This window comes from Bubalus bubalis, chromosome 2 (assembly GCF_019923935.1).
Source record: "Bubalus bubalis isolate 160015118507 breed Murrah chromosome 2, NDDB_SH_1, whole genome shotgun sequence".
NCBI lineage: Eukaryota > Metazoa > Chordata > Mammalia > Artiodactyla > Bovidae > Bubalus > Bubalus bubalis.
In genome coordinates this window covers 119,797,405-119,817,947 of record NC_059158.1, presented here as the reverse complement: position 1 = coordinate 119,817,947, position 20,543 = coordinate 119,797,405, and the positions used below count along the sequence as shown (strand labels likewise).

Sequence of the window (20,543 nt, the reverse complement as noted above, 5' to 3'; positions counted from 1 at the left end):
AGAGAAGTTAAATGTATTATGATAAAAATTTGAAAATTTAGGTGAAATGGAATTTTATAAATGCACAGATTACCAAAACCTTAATCTTACAGTTATAATAAAATAATTTAAAAAAATCTTTCCACAAAAAAAGAAACTATCACACCATAACTAGACACATCTGTAGGTTAGCTAGTGCAAAAAGATTTTAATAAAATAAAAAGTATAGAAATTGGAATAAAGAAGCAATAATGTCATTATTAACAAAAAATATGACAGCCTGGAAAAACTAGGTATTGATGAGGATACGGAACAAAGGGAATTCTCACATTGTTGCTAGTAGGCATATAAACACACAAAAAAACTTAGAAATCAGTTTGGCCATGTGTACTACTTTTGACCATGCTGAAGCCATGCAAACAAGCAATACCACTTTCTGAGTAGTCTGCCCTTAAAATCTATATCCAGACCTGCATGAGACATGTACAAGAATATCATGAAGCTCAAATTGCTTTTACATCAATCATTCTCTTTTAGAACTTGTGATAATTTCAAAATTATTTCAAATTATGATGATGAAAAAACCCTTTCTTAAGAGAATACTGTCAAGTGTAGACTACTATCTTAAATTTTTGCTCTGAATTTTGCTTTAAGAATAAATAAAACATTATGTAACCGGAATTTTGCAGAACTGGCCTTCATATTCTTGGATCTCTTCTGGGTTTCATGATCAACTAGCAGTTTAATCACACATTACTCTATACATTTTTACTATTTAATTAATTGACAACATAATATTGGTACTGTTTGATATATTCTTAAATTGGAGTATTAGATACAAGATATTAAAGTAATGGAAAACATCCATATAATAGGACAACTTTTACAAGACATTGCCTTCTATAGGCATTTCCCATAGGGCCCTGGCTGACAGTGTTTGGTGCATATTAATGCCTGTACTTACCAGCTGCTGCCCTTGGACACCCCAGGCTGCGTACTGCAAGACAGAGTCCTCTACTTCTGGAGGATTTAACTCCCAAACTTCCCTTGAAAAAAGGTAAATATTTTTATATGAACAAATTGACACCTACACCCACAGTTCAGTTGGATAGTTGCTCATGGAAACGGATGATCAAAGAACTTACCTAGTGTGTATATTGTAGATCACATATGAAGCAGTATACGAATAATGAAAAATCTGAAACAAAAGAAGAGTTATAGTTTGGAGTAAAGGCTCTATTTTAATGAGTATACATATGTTTTTTACTAAATTCTGGAAATGCAAAATTGGTTTTAGAGAGAATTCAAAATGTGATTCTTCATTACCTATAAAATAAAGTTCAAACTTTATTCAAGTTTGAATATTGAAACATTGACACTCCAGTGTTTTGGTATTTGTGTTCTACATGGTTTTCCACTCTTATCATCCACTACTTCCCTTCACCTAGTCTATACTTCAGCTATATTAGATAAGTTCCTTCTGTATATTCTGAATATCTCTCTTATTTATTTATTTATTTTTTTACGATATCCTAACTTCACTCAGATGAAGAATTTTCCTCCTTCCATTACAGCCTATCTATCTAGAGAATTTCTCTCTCTCAAAGTTTACTTTTGACTCTTAGGACATTTCAAACCCTGTAGCACAAATTAGATAAGATTTTAAGTGCTTGTTTCCTTTTCCCACTGGAATCAGGTCCAGGTGTGTAATACCTTGGCATCCGCCATATTACCTTATATAGTATCATGTTTGCCTGCAACATACAATCAATATTTGTTGAATAATGATTCTGATGGGGAAAAATCTCTTGCCAATGGAAGTGCTTGTGGAGACAAAATGGGATAATACCCCAAGCACTTCATAGAAATATCTGAAAAAAATATGTTAAATAATTGGTCGCAAGTATGTATCTTCAAGAGACATCCTATTTCATCTTATAAAGAGTCCTGTTTCTTTCTAAAGGGCATCCTCCAAAGGATCACAGCTTCTGTGTTGAGGTGGCATTAAGGACCATAGTGGATAATGCAAAGATATCCGTAAATTTTGGTTCTTACTAATTAAAGATGATGAAATAATGGAATACAGAGAAAATGAGGAAAATTGTAAAAGATAGGTTAGGGAGAGAGATGATAAATTGTGACATTTTAATGAAATTATATTTTTCTAAGCTATATGGATCTAGTGAAGAAACTTTTTTCCACTTAACTATATTGTTATATTATTATTTACATGATTCATAGAGCTTATAATAATACTTTCATTTTTCAGCATGTAATTATGAAAGCTTCTCTTATCCTATAGTCGATGTACATTGCACAAATATAATACTGTCAATTAAAACTCCTCAGAAGTCAATTATTATTTCTTCTCACTGCAATAATAACTTCAATTAAACATGATTGGCCACATATTTGGTAAATAAATACTAGTGTTCATTCTATGCATTGAAATTACAATCCTCCCACAATTTGTTATATTACTGTGTTTCATAATGAAGTGTTTCCTCCATTTATTTTGGAATAACTATTAAACCTGAAATCACCTTTACTATAGAGTCATAGAAGTGAAAAAAATTTTTCCTGGTGTCTATTTTGGCATTCATATTGTGTTCTATAAAATTCCATATTTGATTACAAATTTTAAATCTTGAATTTACTACTATAGCTGATAAAGAGGTGAGAACTGTGACCACTTCTACATTTTGTTTTCCCATTTCAGAAAGTTCTGTTGCCAAAGTAAACTGCCAAGTCATTAAGTGGTCTTCAAATCAGACAAATGTTTCAATGATGTTATGGGTAGAAAGAAACTATTCATTCCATCTGTTAATCTACCTAATGTACTCTCCTATGAATTCTAGGTTCATATCCCTCTTGACAAAGAGTTCCCATTCACTACTGTTTTAGTCAAAGCAAGCCAAAATAATCACTGACACAAAAACTGGATGAATATAATCATTGAATGTTGGTCTCTTTCTATCATATTTATATGACGTAGAGCTATAGAGGTTACGGGCTCTTCTCAGTGTATGAATCCTAAGAACTTAGATGTCTTTCCAATGATGGGATTTAGAGAGAAAAATATATAAATTTACTTTCTACTTTGTAGTTCTTAGCTTGATACAGTATTTGTTTCTCTCAGCTGGTATGTTGAAATGGAAGATCATAATAAAGAATTTAACCCTCGCAGATGCAGAGAACTAACTAGCATTTGCCAGAGGAAGGAGGATCAGAGGATGAGGAAAACAGGTGAAAGGGATTAAAAGGTACAAACAACAAGTTATAAAATAAATAAGTCACAAGTATAGTTAATAATATTGTATATGCATAAACTATAAAAATATTGAATCACTATGTTGTACACCTGAAAGTGAAAGCCACTCAGTCGTGTCTGACTCTTTACAACCACATGGATTCTCCAGGTCAAAATACTGGAGTGGGTAGCCTTTTCCCTCTCCAGGAGATCTTCCCAACCCAGGGATTGAACCCAGGTCTCCCACATTGCAGGCGGATTCTTCATCAGCTGAGCCACAAGGGAAGCCCTGTATACCTGAAGCTAATATAATATTGCAAGTGAACTATACTTTAATTTTTTAAAAAAGTTAACCCTACCCAACCTGCAAACACATAGCAAACATATCACAGAGATTGAGCCTCAACTATAGGTTCCCTAAAAAGCCAATAGTTTGCAGTTTACAGGTAATTAGATCCTAACCCTTTTCTCCTGGCTTAGAACTCTTTCCAGTAAATCCACTATCCTTGATGTGTATGTGTGTGTGTGTGTGTGTGTGTGTGTGTGCATGTACTCACAGAAGATCTCAAATACTTCTTGTTTTGTAATTTTCCCATAACTAAATTACATTATGTGTCCACCATAAAATATAAATAGTACAAGGTAGGAGATAAACAGGGTTAGAGATAGACATTTCTTTATGTTTGTTTGCATAGTGTTGCAGAGATTTTAAAAGGGGGAATTTTCAAGAAGAAATGAACTTGGTTTTATTGAACATCTACATTAAGGCACATTGGAATAAATTCAGTCTGTGCTAATCTGCATCTCTCTCCTTGAATGGCATTTCTATTCCTTTTTTTTTTAATTTATTTATTTTAATTGGAGGCTAATTACTTTACAATGTTGGAATCAGCCATGGGTGTACATGGCTCCCCATCCTGAATCCCCCTCCTACCTCCGTCCCCATCCCATCCCTCAGGGTTGTCCCAGTGCACTGGCCCTGAGCCCCCTGTCTCATGCACTGAACTTGGACTGGCGATCTATTTCACATATGGTAATATACATGTTTCCATTCTATTCTCCCAAATCATCCCACCCTCGGCTTCTCCCACAGAGTCCAAAAGTATGTTCTTGACATCTGTGTCTCTTTTGCTGTCTCACATAGAGGATCATCGTTACCATCTTTCTAAAAGCCATATATATGTTTTATTATACTGTATTGGTGTTTTTCTTTCTGACTTACTTCACTCTGTATAATAGGCTCCAGTTTCATCCACCTTATTAGAACTGATTCAAATTCATTCTTTTTAATAGCTGAGTAATATTCCATTGTATATATACCACAGTTTTCTTATCCATTCATCTGCCAATGGACATCTAGATTACTTCCATGGCCTAGCTATTGTTAACACTGCTGTGATGAACATTGGGGTACTCGTGTCTCTTTCAATTCTGGTTTCCTTGGAGTGTATGCCCAGCAGTGGCATTGCTGGGTCATATGGCAGTTATATTTCTAGTTTTTTCTATTCTTTTTTAACATCTTCACTTCCTTTTATCATATATATCTCTTCTACATTGGCTTTGTAGGTCTTGTTTTATGATGAGAAGATAAAAATGGAATCCCTAAGGTTAGAAACAGTCTTTTTACTGTAATTATTGGCTGCTGTAAAATGAGGGCCAAATTGAACATCTGATAAGATCCATGGTGACAAAGAAATTTCATGGTCAAAAATTACATATACAGCTCATCTCTGCAAATGATGCTCCACTGCTTGTTACAGAGTATGAATAGTTATGGCAAAGGTAGTAGGTGTGGGGCAAAACTGAGACATACTATGTAAAAATTTGATCAAATGTATACTCCTGGAAGCTGGACCTGACATGATATTCAGTCTCCTGATACCAAAAGGTATTGGAGGTACAGAAAATATCATAGGATCCCACAAACCAATCCAATTCCAATCATCTCTAGGAACTTATACAAGATTACTAAATGTTAATCATCGGTATAATTGATTATCATTATTGCTGTTATGATCTATAAGTCACCATGAACATTGAATTAGAAAATACTGAATGATTTCTCCTAGGAGAAATACAGGATTAGATTCCTATGAGCCTCTGGTTACATTTTGATCAAACAATCAATACATTTTTAATGTGTTTCTTTTTAACTTGAAAAAGTGGCATCTAACACTGAATATTGTTCATTCATTAGCATTGAGCTCATGGCCAATGGTATTATAACTCATGTCTGAATGAAGCTTACCTAACTCATGTTCAGTTCAGTTCAGTCACTCAGTCGTGTTCGACTCTTTGCGACCCCATGGACTGCAGCATGCCAGGCCTCCCTGTATACCACCAACTCCCCGAGTTTACCCAATCTCATCTCCATTGAGTAGGTGATACCATCCAACCATTTCATCCTCTGTCGTCCCCTTCTCCTCCCACCTGCAATCTTTCCCAGCATCAGGGTATTTTCCAATGAGTCAGCTCTTCACATCAGGTGGCCAAATTATTGGAGTTTCAGCTTCAACATTAGTCCTTCCAATGAATATTCAGGACTGATTCCCATTATAATTTGGATCTCCTTGCAGTCCAAGGGACTCTCAAGAGTCTTCTCCAACATCACAGTTCAAAAGTATTTTGAATTCTTCAGCACTCATATTTCTTTATAGTCCAACTCTCATCCATATATGACTACTGGAAAAACCATAGCCTTGGCTAGATGGATCTTTGTTGGCAAAGTAATGTCTATGCTTTTTAATATGCTGTCTAGGTTGGTCATAGCTTTTCTTCCAAGGAGCAAGCATCTTTTAATCTCATGGCTGCAGTCACCATCTGCAGTGATTTTGGAGCCCAAAAAATAATGTCTGCCACTATTTCCACTGTTTCCCCATCTATTTGCCATGAAGTGATGGGACTGGATGCCATGATCTTAGTTTTCTGAATGTTGAGCTTTAAGCCAACGTTTTCACTCTCCTCTTTCACTTTCATCAAGAGGCTCTTTAGTTCTTCTTCACTTTCTCCTATAAGGGTGGTATCATCTGCATATCTGAGATTATTGATATTTTTCCCGGCAATCTTGATTCCAGCTTGTGCTTCATCCAGCCCAGAATTTCTCATGGTGTTCTCTGCATATAAGTTAAATGAGCAGGGTGACAATATACAGCCTTGAGTTACTCCTATCCCTATTTGGAACCAGTCTGTTGTTCCATGTCCAGTTCTAACTGTTGCTTCTTCACCTGCCTACAAATTTCTCAAGAGGCAGGTCAAGTGGTCTGGCATTCCCATCTCTTTCAGAATTTTCCATAGTTTACTGTGATCCTCACAGTCAAAGGCTTTGGCATAGTCAATAAAGCAGAAATACTATTTGATGTTTTTCTGGAACTCTCTTGCTTTTTTGATGATACAGAGGATGTTGACAATTTGATTTCTGGTCCCTCTGCCTTTTCTAAAACCAGCTTGAACATCTGGAAGTTCATGGTTCATGTATTGCTAAAGCCTGGCTTGGAGAATTTTGAGCATCACTCTTCTAGCGTGTGAGATGAGTGCAATTGTGTGGTAGTTTGAGCATTCTTTGGCATTGCCTTTCTTTGGGATTGGAATGAAAACTGACCTTTTCCAGTCCTGTGGCCACTGCTGAATTTCCAGATTTGCTGGCATATTGAGTGCAGCCCTTTCACAGTATCATCTTTTAGGATTTGAAATAGCTCAACTGCAATTCGATCGCCTCCACCAGTTTTGTTCATAGTGATGCTTCCTAAGGCCTACTTGACTTCACATTCCAGGATGTCTGGCTCTACATGAGTGATCACACCATTGTGATTATTTGGGGTCATGAAGATCTTTTTTGTTCAGTCCTAACTCATGTAATTTCTCTTTAAAACACATCATAGTCTACTGGCACCTGGCACTGGCAGCCTACTGGACTGCACTTCAGCTCTATGCTTGGGAGCCATTTAAAGGGCAAAATCATGAAAAAAACACATGAAAAAATAGCCCTAAAAGACCCTCAAAAGGACACTAATTTACAGTATGAAAGCTGGAAAAAGAAGGCATTGCATCATCTTCTTTGATCTCACCTGGGAAAGTGCACATCAGGCATCACAAATGTTCTCCTGTTCGGCACTTGTCTTGAATGACTGAGAATGTGCAGAAAATATGGATCCTGAAGTTACAAACTGAATTTAGAAAATAGGCATATTTGCAATTCCAGAATCCTTAAATATAGAAGACCAACTATACACATAACATAGATATAGCATGAGATATTACTGGAAGAAATAAGAAAAATAGCAGTCATATTTAAGGCCTGCTAGAACACAAAAGGGCTTCCTAGGTGGCTCAATGGGTGAAGAATTTGCCTGCAATGCAGGAGACATGGGTTTGATCCTGAGTTAGGAAGATGCCCTGGAGAAGGAAATGGCAACCCACTTCAACATTCTGGCCTGGAAAATACTATGGACAAAGAAGCCTGGAGGGCTATAGTTCATAGGGATGCAAAGAGTCATATATGACTGAAGTGACTGAGCACTCACTCATGCATGCAGAACACAATAAATGTATAAAAGTTATCCAGGTTAGAGTTCATGCTTTACATGAAGTAAATGAATACTAGCTACATCCATTCAGTTATCAAATGTCTAGTACACAATTTCTTTGACACAGTTTTGCACTTGGTAGCATTTTAAAAAATGATTATGGTGATAAAAGCCATTTTTAAAAAGAATGAAATACAAAAGAGTATTAGTTGACAATTTTTATTTACTCCAGAAACAGTGTCAGACTTTATTTTTCTGGGCTCCAAAATCACTGCAGATGGTGACTGCAGCCATGAAATTAAAAGATGCTTACTCCTTGGAAGGAAAGTTATGACCAACCTAGATAGCATGTTCAAAAGCAGAGACATTACTTTGCCAGCAAAGGTTTGTCTAGTCAAGGCTATGGTTTTTCCTGTGGTCATGTATGGATGTGAGAGTTGGACTGTGAAGAAGGCTGAGCTCCGAAGAATTGATGCTTTTGAACTGTGGTGTTGGAGAAGACTCTTGAGAGTCCCTTGGACTGCAAGGAGATCCAACCAGTCCATTCTGAAGGAGATCAGCCCTGGGATTTCTTTGGAAGGAATGATGCTAAAGCTGAAACTCCAGTACTTTGGCCACCTCATGCGAAGAGTTGACTCATTGGAAAAGACTCTGATGCTGGGAGGGATTGGGGGCAAGAGGAGAAGGGGACGACAGAGGATGAGATGGCTGGATGGCATCACTGACTCGATGGACATGAGTCTGAGTGAACTCCGGGAGTTGGTGATGGACAGGGAGACCTGGCATGCTGTGATTCATGGGGTTGCAAAGAGTCAGGCAGGACTGAGAGACTGATCTGATCTGATATTTGTTGGTCAGTTTATAAACATGTGTTGAATACTAATTATATGCAAGCACATAAGTCAAGTACCTTGCCAAATGCAAAAACTATAACATGATCCCTGCCCACAACTCACTCATTTGCGGTGGCAAAGTTAGGAAACATATTAGCATAAGGGCATCTAGTTGCAGGTCTTGGTTAAATTAGGACTTGCAAATTATAAACCATAAGCTTTCCAAAAGGCAGTTAGTAATCTGTTTCAAGATGCAATCATAAAGAAGATAACAGCTGAGTTAGGCATAGAAGGGACTAATATAATTATTGAATTGAAGACTTACTATATACTGGACACTGCCGAGCACTATACATATATTATTTATGTTAAATAAACCTCAGGAAGTAGAAAGTGTAATTCATAATTCATATGACAGGCTCTGGAAGCATTGAAAGTTTAAGTAAGAGACAGAGCCACAATTTGCACCTACATCTGACTGATTACAACCCATATTATGACTTAATCTCTCTGTACACTCTCTCAGGGACCTGGGACAGGAAGCATGACTCCAGCTTTGCAAAAGATTTATTTCTGAAAGACCTTTTAAGACACCACCCAAAGATTTATGGACAAGAGTAGGCATGAATTAATTGTGATTATCACAGTTAACAGGGATTTCATTGAAAGATGATCTAATATATCAGATTAAAAATGTAAATCCCCTTCTCCTTTAGCTGTTTTTCAGATTTTTTCCTTGGAATATCAGTTATTACTTAAGACATCTATGGAGATTCATGTTAAAGAGAGTTACATTTACAAGAAAAAAAGAAAGGGTGCTTTAGTAATTTATGCTTAAGTAGAGGCTTAAATCTCTAGGTACCAAACCTCTGCACTGCAGTTAAACTGCCGAAATGGAATAAATAGCATGCATTTTCATGGCCTTGAGTATATTTAAAATAGGACTCTGGATTTGCCATTAAATCAGACAGTTAGGAAAACTAAAGTGTGAGGAAGTAGGTCTCTGAATAAATAATATTAATACTTGTGAAAAATGGCAGTGAGAGAAAAGACCATGTAGCAACAAAGTGTTTGTTTCTCTTGGAAATAAGTGGTATGATGTGAAGTTTGTTCTAGGATAATAACTTAGCGATGAGTCAGGAGTGGCTCTGTTGTTGGAAATTTTATCTTTATTATTCAATGAAAAAACAGACCATCAGGTAGGAAACTCTAGTGGGGTAATTAGGGTTCACAAAATTACAAGATGCAGTTCTACAAAAAAATTTTTAAGACACTGTATTAAAAAAAACAAACAAACTGTGAACATTGTGAACAGCAAGTACTAGTAGAAAGAGAAAATAAATATGGGAGGGTATTAAAGGTATAAGTAATATTTGTCATATTTTAGTCTCCTTTCCTTAGTCTTTAAGATTGACATGAACACTCTGTGAAAGTGAAAGTTGCTCAGTTGTGTCCCACTCTTTGTGACCCCATGGACTGTAGCCTCCCAGGCTCCTCTGTTCATGGAATTCTCCAGGCCATAATACTAGAGTGGATAGCCAGTTCTCTTCTCCAGGGGATGTTCCAAAGCCAGGGATTGAATCTAGGTCTCCCTTATCGCTGGCAGATTCTTTACCATCTGAGCAACCAGGGAAGCCCATATACCACAGGGAACTCGACTCAATAATCTGTAATGACCTATATTGGAAAAAGACTCTAAAAAAGAGTGGATATATGCATATGCATAACTGATTCACTTTGCTGTATAGCAGAAACTAACAACACTGTAAATCAACTACATGCCAATAAAAATTAATTTTAAAAAACTTATATGTGTTGATAAGATCATTACTGACAGGTTTTACCACCTATGTCAGTGCTTCTTGGGATGAACACACCCTAGATTTCCCTACTTTGAGATTTTCACTGATGTCATTCCCCTTGATCCTCAATCTGAAAGTGGATAAAAATGGTTTCTGGGATTCACAGGTGGCTCAGTGGTTAAATAATCCACTGGTGAATGCAGAAGATGCAAGTTCAATCCCTGTGTCAGGTAGATTCCCTGGAAGAGGAAATGGCAACCCTCTCCAGTATCCTTGCCTGGAGAATTATATGGACAGAGGAGCCTGGTGGGCTACATTCCATGGGGTCACAAAGAGTTGGACATAACTGAGCATGCACCTGCAAAAAAAAAAAAACAAAAACTTTTTTTTCTATGTTTTATCCTTTAAGAAATATAAAGAATTCTGTATACAAGAAAAAAGAAAAAAAAAAAAAAACCTCCTCCTCCTCTGAGATAAACAAGTAAAACCATGATTGGAACCAAAATCTTATAAATTCCACACAGGCAGGCATGTTTTAAAGTGTTACCACATAAAAGAACAATGTAAGATTCTTTCATTGTATCACCTTTACGATAAGTGGCAGACAGTAAAATATTCAAGAGGGTGAGACTAACATAAATGATGCTAGAGAAGATGAAGTTTAGATGCTGCTTAAATTCAGCATTAATTTTGGAAAAACCTATATAAAATAAAAATAAATTTGCTGATTAAAAAAAGACAATTTCTCACTACCCAATTTAGTCTTTCTGTTAGCCTAAAGGCATCATGATGTCATCATCACGTTGAATACATAGCAATATTTTGACTCTTTCTTGTTTTATTTGAGTCTAGTAGGCTTCCCATTTGGAGAAGATAGGACATTGGTTTTTTTTTTTTTTTTTTTTTTTTAGTATTCATAGTGTGTTCACTAAGTTGAAATACAGTACTGTCACTGTACTATGAAAATGGACAACCTAATAAAAATACATAGATAATTAATTTGATTAATAAGAGTAAATTAAATTTTCCTTGGTGGCTCAGATGGTAAAGAATCTGCCTGCAATGCAGGAGACCAAGGTTGGATCCCTGGGTTGGGGTAATCTCCTGGAGAAGGGAATGGCAACCCACTTGCCTGAAGAATATTGCCTGGAGAATACCAAGGACAAAGAAGCCTGGAGGGTTATAGTTCATAGGGTTGAAAAGAGTCGAATATGACTGAAGCGACTGAGCACTCATGCATGCAGAACACAATAAATGTGTAAAAGTTATCCAGGGTAGAGTTCATATTCTACATGAAGCAAATGAAAACTAGCTACAAAACTATAGCTAATACTCCAGTATTCTTTCCTGGAGTATCCCATGGACAGAGTAGCCTGGCAGGCTACAGTCCATGGGGTGGCAAAGAATCAGACATATGAGTGACTTTCATTTTCAAACATGATTTCATCTAAAACATATGTTTTGTATAAGAAAATGGATGGCTAATGACTCAAGTCTTTAAAGCAGACAAAAAAAAAAAAAAATGACCTGGGTATCATTTTTCAATTTCATATAGGTTTGTTGTGCCCAGGATACAAACCTATGGCTTGCAAAGTAACAGTAACTAGTATGCGAAGAATATATTTCATTATACAAGATTGCTGAGTGAGAGAAAGAAACCATTTTCTGATACATTTCCTGTTAAAAACATTAACCGTTCATCATAACAATAAGTCCTAGAATTACTCTTATAATTTTATTCATGAGAAGTTGTCTATACTACAAAATTTCATTTCAAAGAAGCTCTCTGGCATCAGTTTTTAAATTATTCATATTTAACAGGTAATTTTCACCATAATATACTGCTGACTAAAGTACCAACCTCATTGACAGTGCCACCTTTTGTAATAAAATATTTTCATATACCAGACCTTTCTATATTAATTCATGTGAATAAACTACTTTCAAACCACCTGACATTATACTATTTCCTATGTCCTAATATTAAACACATCTGGTTTGATAACCTGAATAGCACTTAAGGGTCAATTGCTGACAAGTAGTGCAAGCAGGCTTTCAAATTGTATTGTAAAGTGCAAAACTGAAATATCATCAAAATACCCATACACTAGATTTCTCTCAAGCATGTCAATGAAGAAATAAATCTATTGCAACAGGACTCAGGGAGGCCTGGTGTGCTGCAGTCCATGGGGCTGCAGAGAGTCAGACACAACTTGGCAACTGAATAACAACAACAACAATGCCAGGGACAAAAATCTCAAGCTGTTTCCACTTAGTACTGCTGCTTGAAAAACAAGGATTAACATCATTGATTCAACAATACTTGGAGATATTTGCAGGCCCTTGCTGACTGAACCAAGTATGCAGCATAGGAAATTAGTGATTTATATCCCCAGCAACTTGATGAAAAGGTCCTTTCTTTATTTCAATGGAATAAAGTCCTAGCTTGTGTTTACTTGAGCAAGTTATTTAAACTTTTTGCTTTATTTGTTAGGAAAATGGAGAAAGCAAAACATATCCAACCATTTCCTTTTAAAGAATATATAACAAATTATAAGGAAACTAGTTATTACATGAGGCTAAATCAAAACTCACATGAAAATCAGGAAAACTAAAAATTATTGCAATTGAAATTTTAAAATTTAAGAAACCTCTCACTATCAAACAGGAAAGGAAAACAACCATAAAAATTAATTGTATGTAATTCATACTAGTTACCATAACTCCATAAATAATTGACTCATTTGTTTTGAATAATTGCTAAAATATAAGAGAAAAAATTAAAAACATAATTTTAAAGAATATATTTTAATTTATGCAAGTATTTACATGTTAATAGCTATTTAGATTATTAAATTTTTCACATAAGCAAAATATTGAAATTATTTTCATTGGATATTTACACATATTCTTAGGATACGTGACCCAAAGTAAAATTTGTAGGTCAGAAGATTTGCACATTTTACATTTTGCTTCATATTACCAAGTCATTTTCTAGAAAGACTAGAAATAATTTATAATGTTATGTGCTTTACAAGTACAATAGCTTATCTTTAATACCACAATAAAATAATATTACCCATTGTGCTGATTTAGATTGTTTGAATGGCAAAAATGAAAACAAACATCATTATTAAACTTGCAGCTAGATTATGATTAAGCCTAACTAGCCTGTCATATTGCTTTGTATTTTTCCTAAAGATTTGTATTTATTCATTTGTGACTCACCTATCATTGTCTTTTCAAACAGATTGTTGGTCTTATCCTTGTTGATATCTAAAAGCTCTTTTTATATTACAAATTGAAAATATATTTTCATGCATGCAATAAATATTTTACCCAACTAAAGTTTGCCTTTTCTCTTTTTCTATGTGTATTTTCTAAGTGAAGTGAAGTGAAGTCGCTCAGTCATGTCTGACTCTTTGCTACCCCATGGACTGTAGCCTACCAGGATCCTCTGTCTATGGGATTTTCCAGGTAAGAATACTGGAGTAGGTTGCCATTTCTTTCTCTATGGGATCTTCCCAACCCAGGGATTGAACCCAGGTCTCCCGCATTGTGGGCAGACACTTTACCATCTGAGCCACCAGGAAAGCCCTGGTTATTTTCTAAAGAGAAATGTTAAATCTCTGTGTGATTATTTCTAAAAGCTATTTATTATTTCAGATCCTAGTGCTGCGCCAAAAGAAGCTTCATTACCTCAACACTATAGACTTTAAACAGTTATTTTTTAGTACTTCTAAAATCCATGATATCCTTTATCCACCTAAAATTATTTTTGGTTTAAAGGGTGAAGTATAGAATTGTTATGTTCCACTGTAACATATTTAAATTAAAGCTTATTATTTGGTTAAAAAAATAAAATAAAGGGTGAAGTATAAATTCAATTGTTTCCTTCCCCAAATAACCAGGCTGTTCTCCAGTATAACTGATTGTAATTTATCTTTTTACTTAATGTACATCCTAAATCCCTTCTATAACTGATTTTTTTTTCTGACTAGAATCACTACAACTTTAAAATACATTTTTAACAACAAAGGTCCATTTAGTCAAGGCTATGGTTTTTCCAGTGGTCATGTATGGATGTGAGAGTTGGACTGTGAAGAAAGCTGAGCACCGAAGAATTGATGCTTTTTTTTTTGTTTTTTTTTTTTTTTTTAATTTTATTTTTAAACTTTACATAATTGTATTAGTTTTGCCAAATATCAAAATGAATCCACCACAGATATACATTGAACTGTGGTGTTGGAGAAGACTCTTGAGAGTCCCTTGGACTACAAGGAGATCCAACCAGTCCATCCTAAAGGAGATCAGTTCTGGGTGTTCATTGGAAGGACTGATGCTGAATCTGAAACTCCAGTACTTTGGCCACCTCATGCAAAGAGTTGACTCATTGGAAAAGACCCTGATACTGGGAGGGATTGGGGGCAGGAGGAGAAGGGGATGACAGAGGATGAGATGGCTGGATGGCATCACTGACTCGATGGACACGAGTTTGAGTGAACTCCAGGAGTTGTTGATGGACAGGGAGGCCTGGCATACTGCGATTTATGGGGTCGCAAAGAGTTGGACACAACTGAGTGACTTAACTGAACTGAACATCTGAGAAAGTTAGTTCATTTCACTTTTTTGTGACATATATACACTCTAAATCTTGCCTAAGTGCAGGTCTTAATCTGCTGATTAAATTCTAGTTACACTCCTGATTAAATTTCAGTTAAACCAAGAATAGGATTAATTGTTGTCAAATGAAAGGTTATTGTTTCTTACTTTCAAAAAACTTGAGTCAGTTTCTTAAAATATACTTTTATTGGTCATGAGCATAATTTACTTGTTCTTGTTTTAATTTAATATCTTCTATCATCATAAGCTTGCAGAGTAATATAATATGAAGACTGTGGATTGAGTGTAAAAGTTTGTAGATTGTTTGGTTCAACATTTACTGTGAAAACTTGAACAAGTGACATAACTTTTTCTTTTCATAGTGATAAAAACATCTTCAAGAGGAATCAATGATTTTCTTAAGGATGGGATACAGGGTAGAAAGCCCAGAAATAATCCCTCATGCCAATGATCAATTAGTCTATGAAAAAGGAGGCAAGAATATACAATGGAGAAAAGACAGTCTCTTAATAAGTGGTGCTAGGAAAACTGAAGAGCTACATGCAAGAGAATGAAATTAGAACATTCTCTAACACCATGTACAAAAATAAAGTCAAAATGAAACAAAGACCTAAACGAAAGGTCACACACTATAAACTCTTAGAGGAACACAAAAGTAGAACACTCTTTGACATAAATCACAGCACTATCTTTTTGGATCATTCTCCTAGAGAAATGAGAATAAAAACCAAAATGAACAAATGGGACGTAATTAAACTAAAAAGCTTTTGCACAGCCAAAGAAATCATAAACAACGCAAAAAGACAACCCTCATAATGGGAGAAAATATTTGTATATATATTCACTGCAAGGGTTTAATCTCCAAAACATCTAGACAATTTATGCTGAACACTGTCAAAGAAACAAACAACTCAATCAAAACAATGGGTGGAAGATCAAAATAAATAGAAATTTCTACAAAGAAAACATACAGATGACCCCCCCCAAAAAAAAAATGAAAAGATGCTTGACATCAGTAATTATCAGAAAAATGCAAATCAAAACTACACTGAGGTATCACCTCACACCAGTCAGAATGGCCACCATCAAGAAGTCTACAAACAATAAATGCTGGAGAGGATGTGGAGAAAAAGGAACCCTCCCACACTGTTAAGGGGAATTTAAATTGATACAACTATTATGAAGAATGGTATGGAGGTTCCTAAAAACCTAAAAATAGAACTAACATATGATCCCGCAATCCCACTCCAGGGTATCTGTGTCCATGCTAAACAGCTTCAGTTGTGTCTGTTTGTGACCCCATGGACTGTGGCCCACCAGGCTCCTCTGTCCATGGGATTCTCCAGGCAAAAACAGTTGAGTGGGTTGCCATTTCCTTCTCCAGGGGATCTTCCCTACCCAGGAATCAAACCCATATCTCTTATGTCTCCTGCATTGGTGAGCAGATTCTTTACCACTTAGCATCACCTGGAAAGCCCCTCCTGGGCATATATCCATAGAAAACCATCATCCAAAAAGATACATGCAACCCAATGTTCACTGCAGCACTATTTAAAATAGCCAAGACATGGAAGCAACCTAAACATTCATCAACAGAGGACTAGATAGAGAAGATGTGTATGTATCTACAATGGAATACTGCTGCTGCTGCTGCTAAGTCGCTTCAGTCGTGTCCGACTCTGTGCGACCCCATAGACGGCAGCCCACCAGGTTCCCCTGTCCCTGGGATTCTCCAGGCAAGAACACTGGAGTGGGTTGCCATTTCGTTGTTCAATGCATGTAAGTGAAAAGTGAAAGTGAAGTCGCTCAGTCGAGTCCGACTCTTAGCGACCCCATGGACTGCAGCCTACCAGGCTCCTCCGCCCATGGGATTTTCCAGGCAAGAGTACTGGAGTGGGGTGCCATTGTCTTCTCTGACAATGGAATACTACTCAGCCATAAAAAAGAATAAAATGATTTCATTTGCAACAATATGAATGGATCTAGAGATTATCATACTAGATGAATGATAATCAGTATCATTCAATGATAATGAATGATAATCATGAACGATAATCATGAAGTCAGATAAAGACAAATATCATATGATATCACATATATGGAATCTAATGTTTAAAAATGATACAACTGAACTTATTTACAAAATAGAAATAGACTCACGGATTTTGAAAACAAACTTATGGTTACAAAAGGGAAAAAATAGCAGGCAGGGATAAATAAGGATCTTGGGATTAACATATACACACTACTATATATAAAGTAGATAACCAGCAAGGACCTACTGTATAACACAGGAAACTCTACTCAATGTTCTGTATAACCTATATGATTAAAGTATCTGAAAAATAATGTATATATGTATATGTATAGCTGAATCACTGCTGTACAGCTAAGACTAACACAATATTCTTAAGCAACTATATGCCAATAATTTTTTTTTAAAAATTAAGGATAAGAAGTTACTGAAAGAGTTAATAGAGAACTCTTTTAAGGGTAAATGTTGTAGGCTGAAAATATTTGACAATAGCCCTGGAATAAAAATATAGGCAGACATCCATAAAAATGAATGTGCTTTTATATGCTGCTTATAACGTTGACTTGAATTCTAAGCTATAAGGAAATATTTATTTTTCAATAGAAAACAGAACTTGAAACAAAATTGTGACATTAATATCTAAAGGAAGTTTTCACCCCACATAGCAAAGATAATGCTCCACTGATTTTCAATATAAAATCCCTCTGATCCCTCTATTTGTAACATTTCTAATGGCATGAAAATCAAATATATAAAGAATTGACTTTCAATCTCAATCTTCATGTATATCCATCTGGAAAAGTGGCCTATGCCAATTTGATTATTACTAAAAGCAGGACTTTCTCAATTGAACCAACTGAGCCTTCAAAATGACAAATAGATCATTCAGAAACCATCAGGTAGAGCAGGTACCAGAGCTGAAGGATCAACAATAGACCTTTTCTCCCTCTTAGAAAGCTATATATTGTATGAACTATAATACTTGCAAGTACATATGATTTATACCCAAAATCTGATGATCTGGGCAAATTGTAAAAAGCTAAAGTATGTGGATCTGTTTCCTTTACTTCTGTGCCCAATTTGGTTGACCCCAGAGTCCCAGTGCTGCACTTGGACTCATTAGTATCTTGACACAGTAAGTCTCCTACAGTAACTCCCCTACAAGCTCCATTATAAGAACATGTTCTTAAGTTCAATTAGTTTGTAAGACCAAAAAAGTTAGCCTGGTACCCAACCAACCCAATTGAGTATATAGTCCTGAACTGTAATACGTTTATAATACTTTTCACACAAAATAATACATTAAAAAAGAAACACAATAATAAAGAAAACATTTTAAATCTTACAGTACAGGACCTTGAAAAGTGCAGTACAACAGCCAGCATACAGGGGCTGGCATTGAGTGAACAGGTAAGAAGAGTTAGTGACTGCAGGAGGAAGAGGACGTGGGAGATAGTAGAGCTAAAAGATGGTCAGCAATAGGAGATGGAAGGCAAGCTGCAATTTCACTCACACCCAATGTTTACATCACAGGTCTGGTTCCTTGATGGATTTAATTCTATCTACCCTTTTGAACAAATGATGCAGTGAAGTCTGGGTAGTAGCACGTTCACATATTTGAAGGCTTGTACGTATGTAGGAGACTTAATATAATCCAAAGTATCCTTCCCTTCCCCTCTTAAAGGAAATGTCTTTTGATTTCAGATATTTTTAAATTGGGGTATAGGTGGCTCAGTGGTAAAAATCCACATGCCAATGCAGGAGACTCAGGAGACATGGGTTCAGCCCCTGGATCTGGAAGATCCACTTAAGCAGAAGGAAAGGCAACCTACTCCAGTGTTCTTGCTTGAAAAATTCCGTGAACAGAGTAGCCTGGTGAACTATAGTCCATGGGGTTGCCAAGTTGGACACCACTGAGCGACTGAGCACATACACTCACATAGTTGCTTTACAAAGGTTAGTTGGGCTCTGCTACAATGAAGTGCGTCAGCTGTATGTACACATATACCCCCTCCTTCTGGGATCTCGCTCTGACCCCCATCCCACCGATCTAGGTCACAACAGAGCACTGACTGAGTTCAACTCTTCTGAATCATAAAATCATTATAAGAACTTTATAAAATTATGAATTCCAGGAAATCACCTAGGAGAGACCTTGAAATCTATAATTTACTGTGTGACTCCAGTCATTCTTTTTGTCAGGCAAGTTTGGGAAATGCTATCCTACTCTATGAGAACTTCCACTTTTCAGAGGCAAAGTGAGTGAACAGAAAAACCAGGGGCTGTAGAAATTTCATTATAAAACATGAGAAAAGGGCTTCAGAGTCAGTGTTCTTCCCTAATGTGAAGTCCATCATCCTGTTCAGTTTAAAGTACACTAAAGAAGTCATTCTTACAAGCAAATATACCAAGTTTTAAAACCATTTCCCAATGCAGTATCATGGGCAGAACCTCGGAGTACATAGGTATCAAATATCTTTCCTGGTTCAAAGAAAACAGCAGCTAGGCTGAGGGTAATATACTTGGCAGCAGGTATTACACACTGAATTATAAAGGAAAATGACCCTTTTAGGTAACATTGAAGAAGATGATACATTTTCTTTAACTTAAGTATTATTCTTAATTGAGGCTTTGAACTTCTGAATTAGTTATAGAACCCACATATGAGAAAACAACCACAGTTCTGACTGTGGAGGAAAATAGCATGCAGAATTCCAGAAAGTATCAGAAGATATTGAACAAGTAGGTGACAAAAAATTGGACAAAAGAAATATAATTTTCTCAATGACTTGGCTAAGGCACCTGATGTGCTATTAGAATTTATGCTCAGCAGCCTACTACATTTAAATTCCAGTGAACTGCATTTTGGACAGAGTGAGTTTAAGGCCCCACATGGGGAAAATAAGAATGATAATATGACCTACCTCATAGGCTTACTGTATAGATTAACTGTGATAATGGTTGTGAAGTTCTTAGTATATCTTAAGTGTTCAATAAACATTATTATCAGAGAAGGCAATGGCACCCACTCCAGTACTCTTGCCTGGAAAATCCCATGGATGGAGGAGCCTGGTGGGCTGCAGTCCATGGGGGCGCTAAAGTCAGACAAGACTCAGAGACTTCACTCTCACTTTTCACTTTCCTGCATTGGAGAAGGCAATGGCAACCCACTCCAGTGTTCTTGCCTGGAGACTCCCAGGGACGGGCGAGCCTCGTGGGCTGCCGTCTATGGGGTAGCACAGAGTCGGACACGACTGAAGCGACTTAGCAGCAGCAGCAAATATTATTACTGTTGATGTTGCTGTTGCTGCTGCCACTGCTGCTACTATGAGGATATCATGTTTGAGGTATTAATTATTAGGATTTTTATTATTAACTTAATCATTGCAAACTACATTTTTTAATTATAATTTTCAGATAAGTCAATTATCTAGATATTTTTAGACACATTTTGACTCCTAACAATTGCAATTAGATTTACGGTGACTGGAAGTGATC

General features: G+C 36.2%; 1 protein-coding gene across 2 annotated transcripts in view; it reads right to left on the bottom strand.

Annotated features, from left to right (window-relative positions):
* DPP10 (dipeptidyl peptidase like 10) overlaps positions 1-20,543 on the bottom strand; it is a 793,501-nt gene that overhangs the window by 177,557 nt on the left and 595,401 nt on the right. For both annotated transcript variants that reach the window (XM_025277255.3, XM_025277261.3), the window contains exons 6-7: positions 1,125-1,177; positions 944-1,025 (exon numbers count right to left, since the gene is read on the bottom strand). In XM_025277255.3, the coding sequence (XP_025133040.2) occupies positions 944-1,025; positions 1,125-1,177 (135 nt within the window). The remainder of the gene's footprint in view (positions 1-943; positions 1,026-1,124; positions 1,178-20,543) is intronic.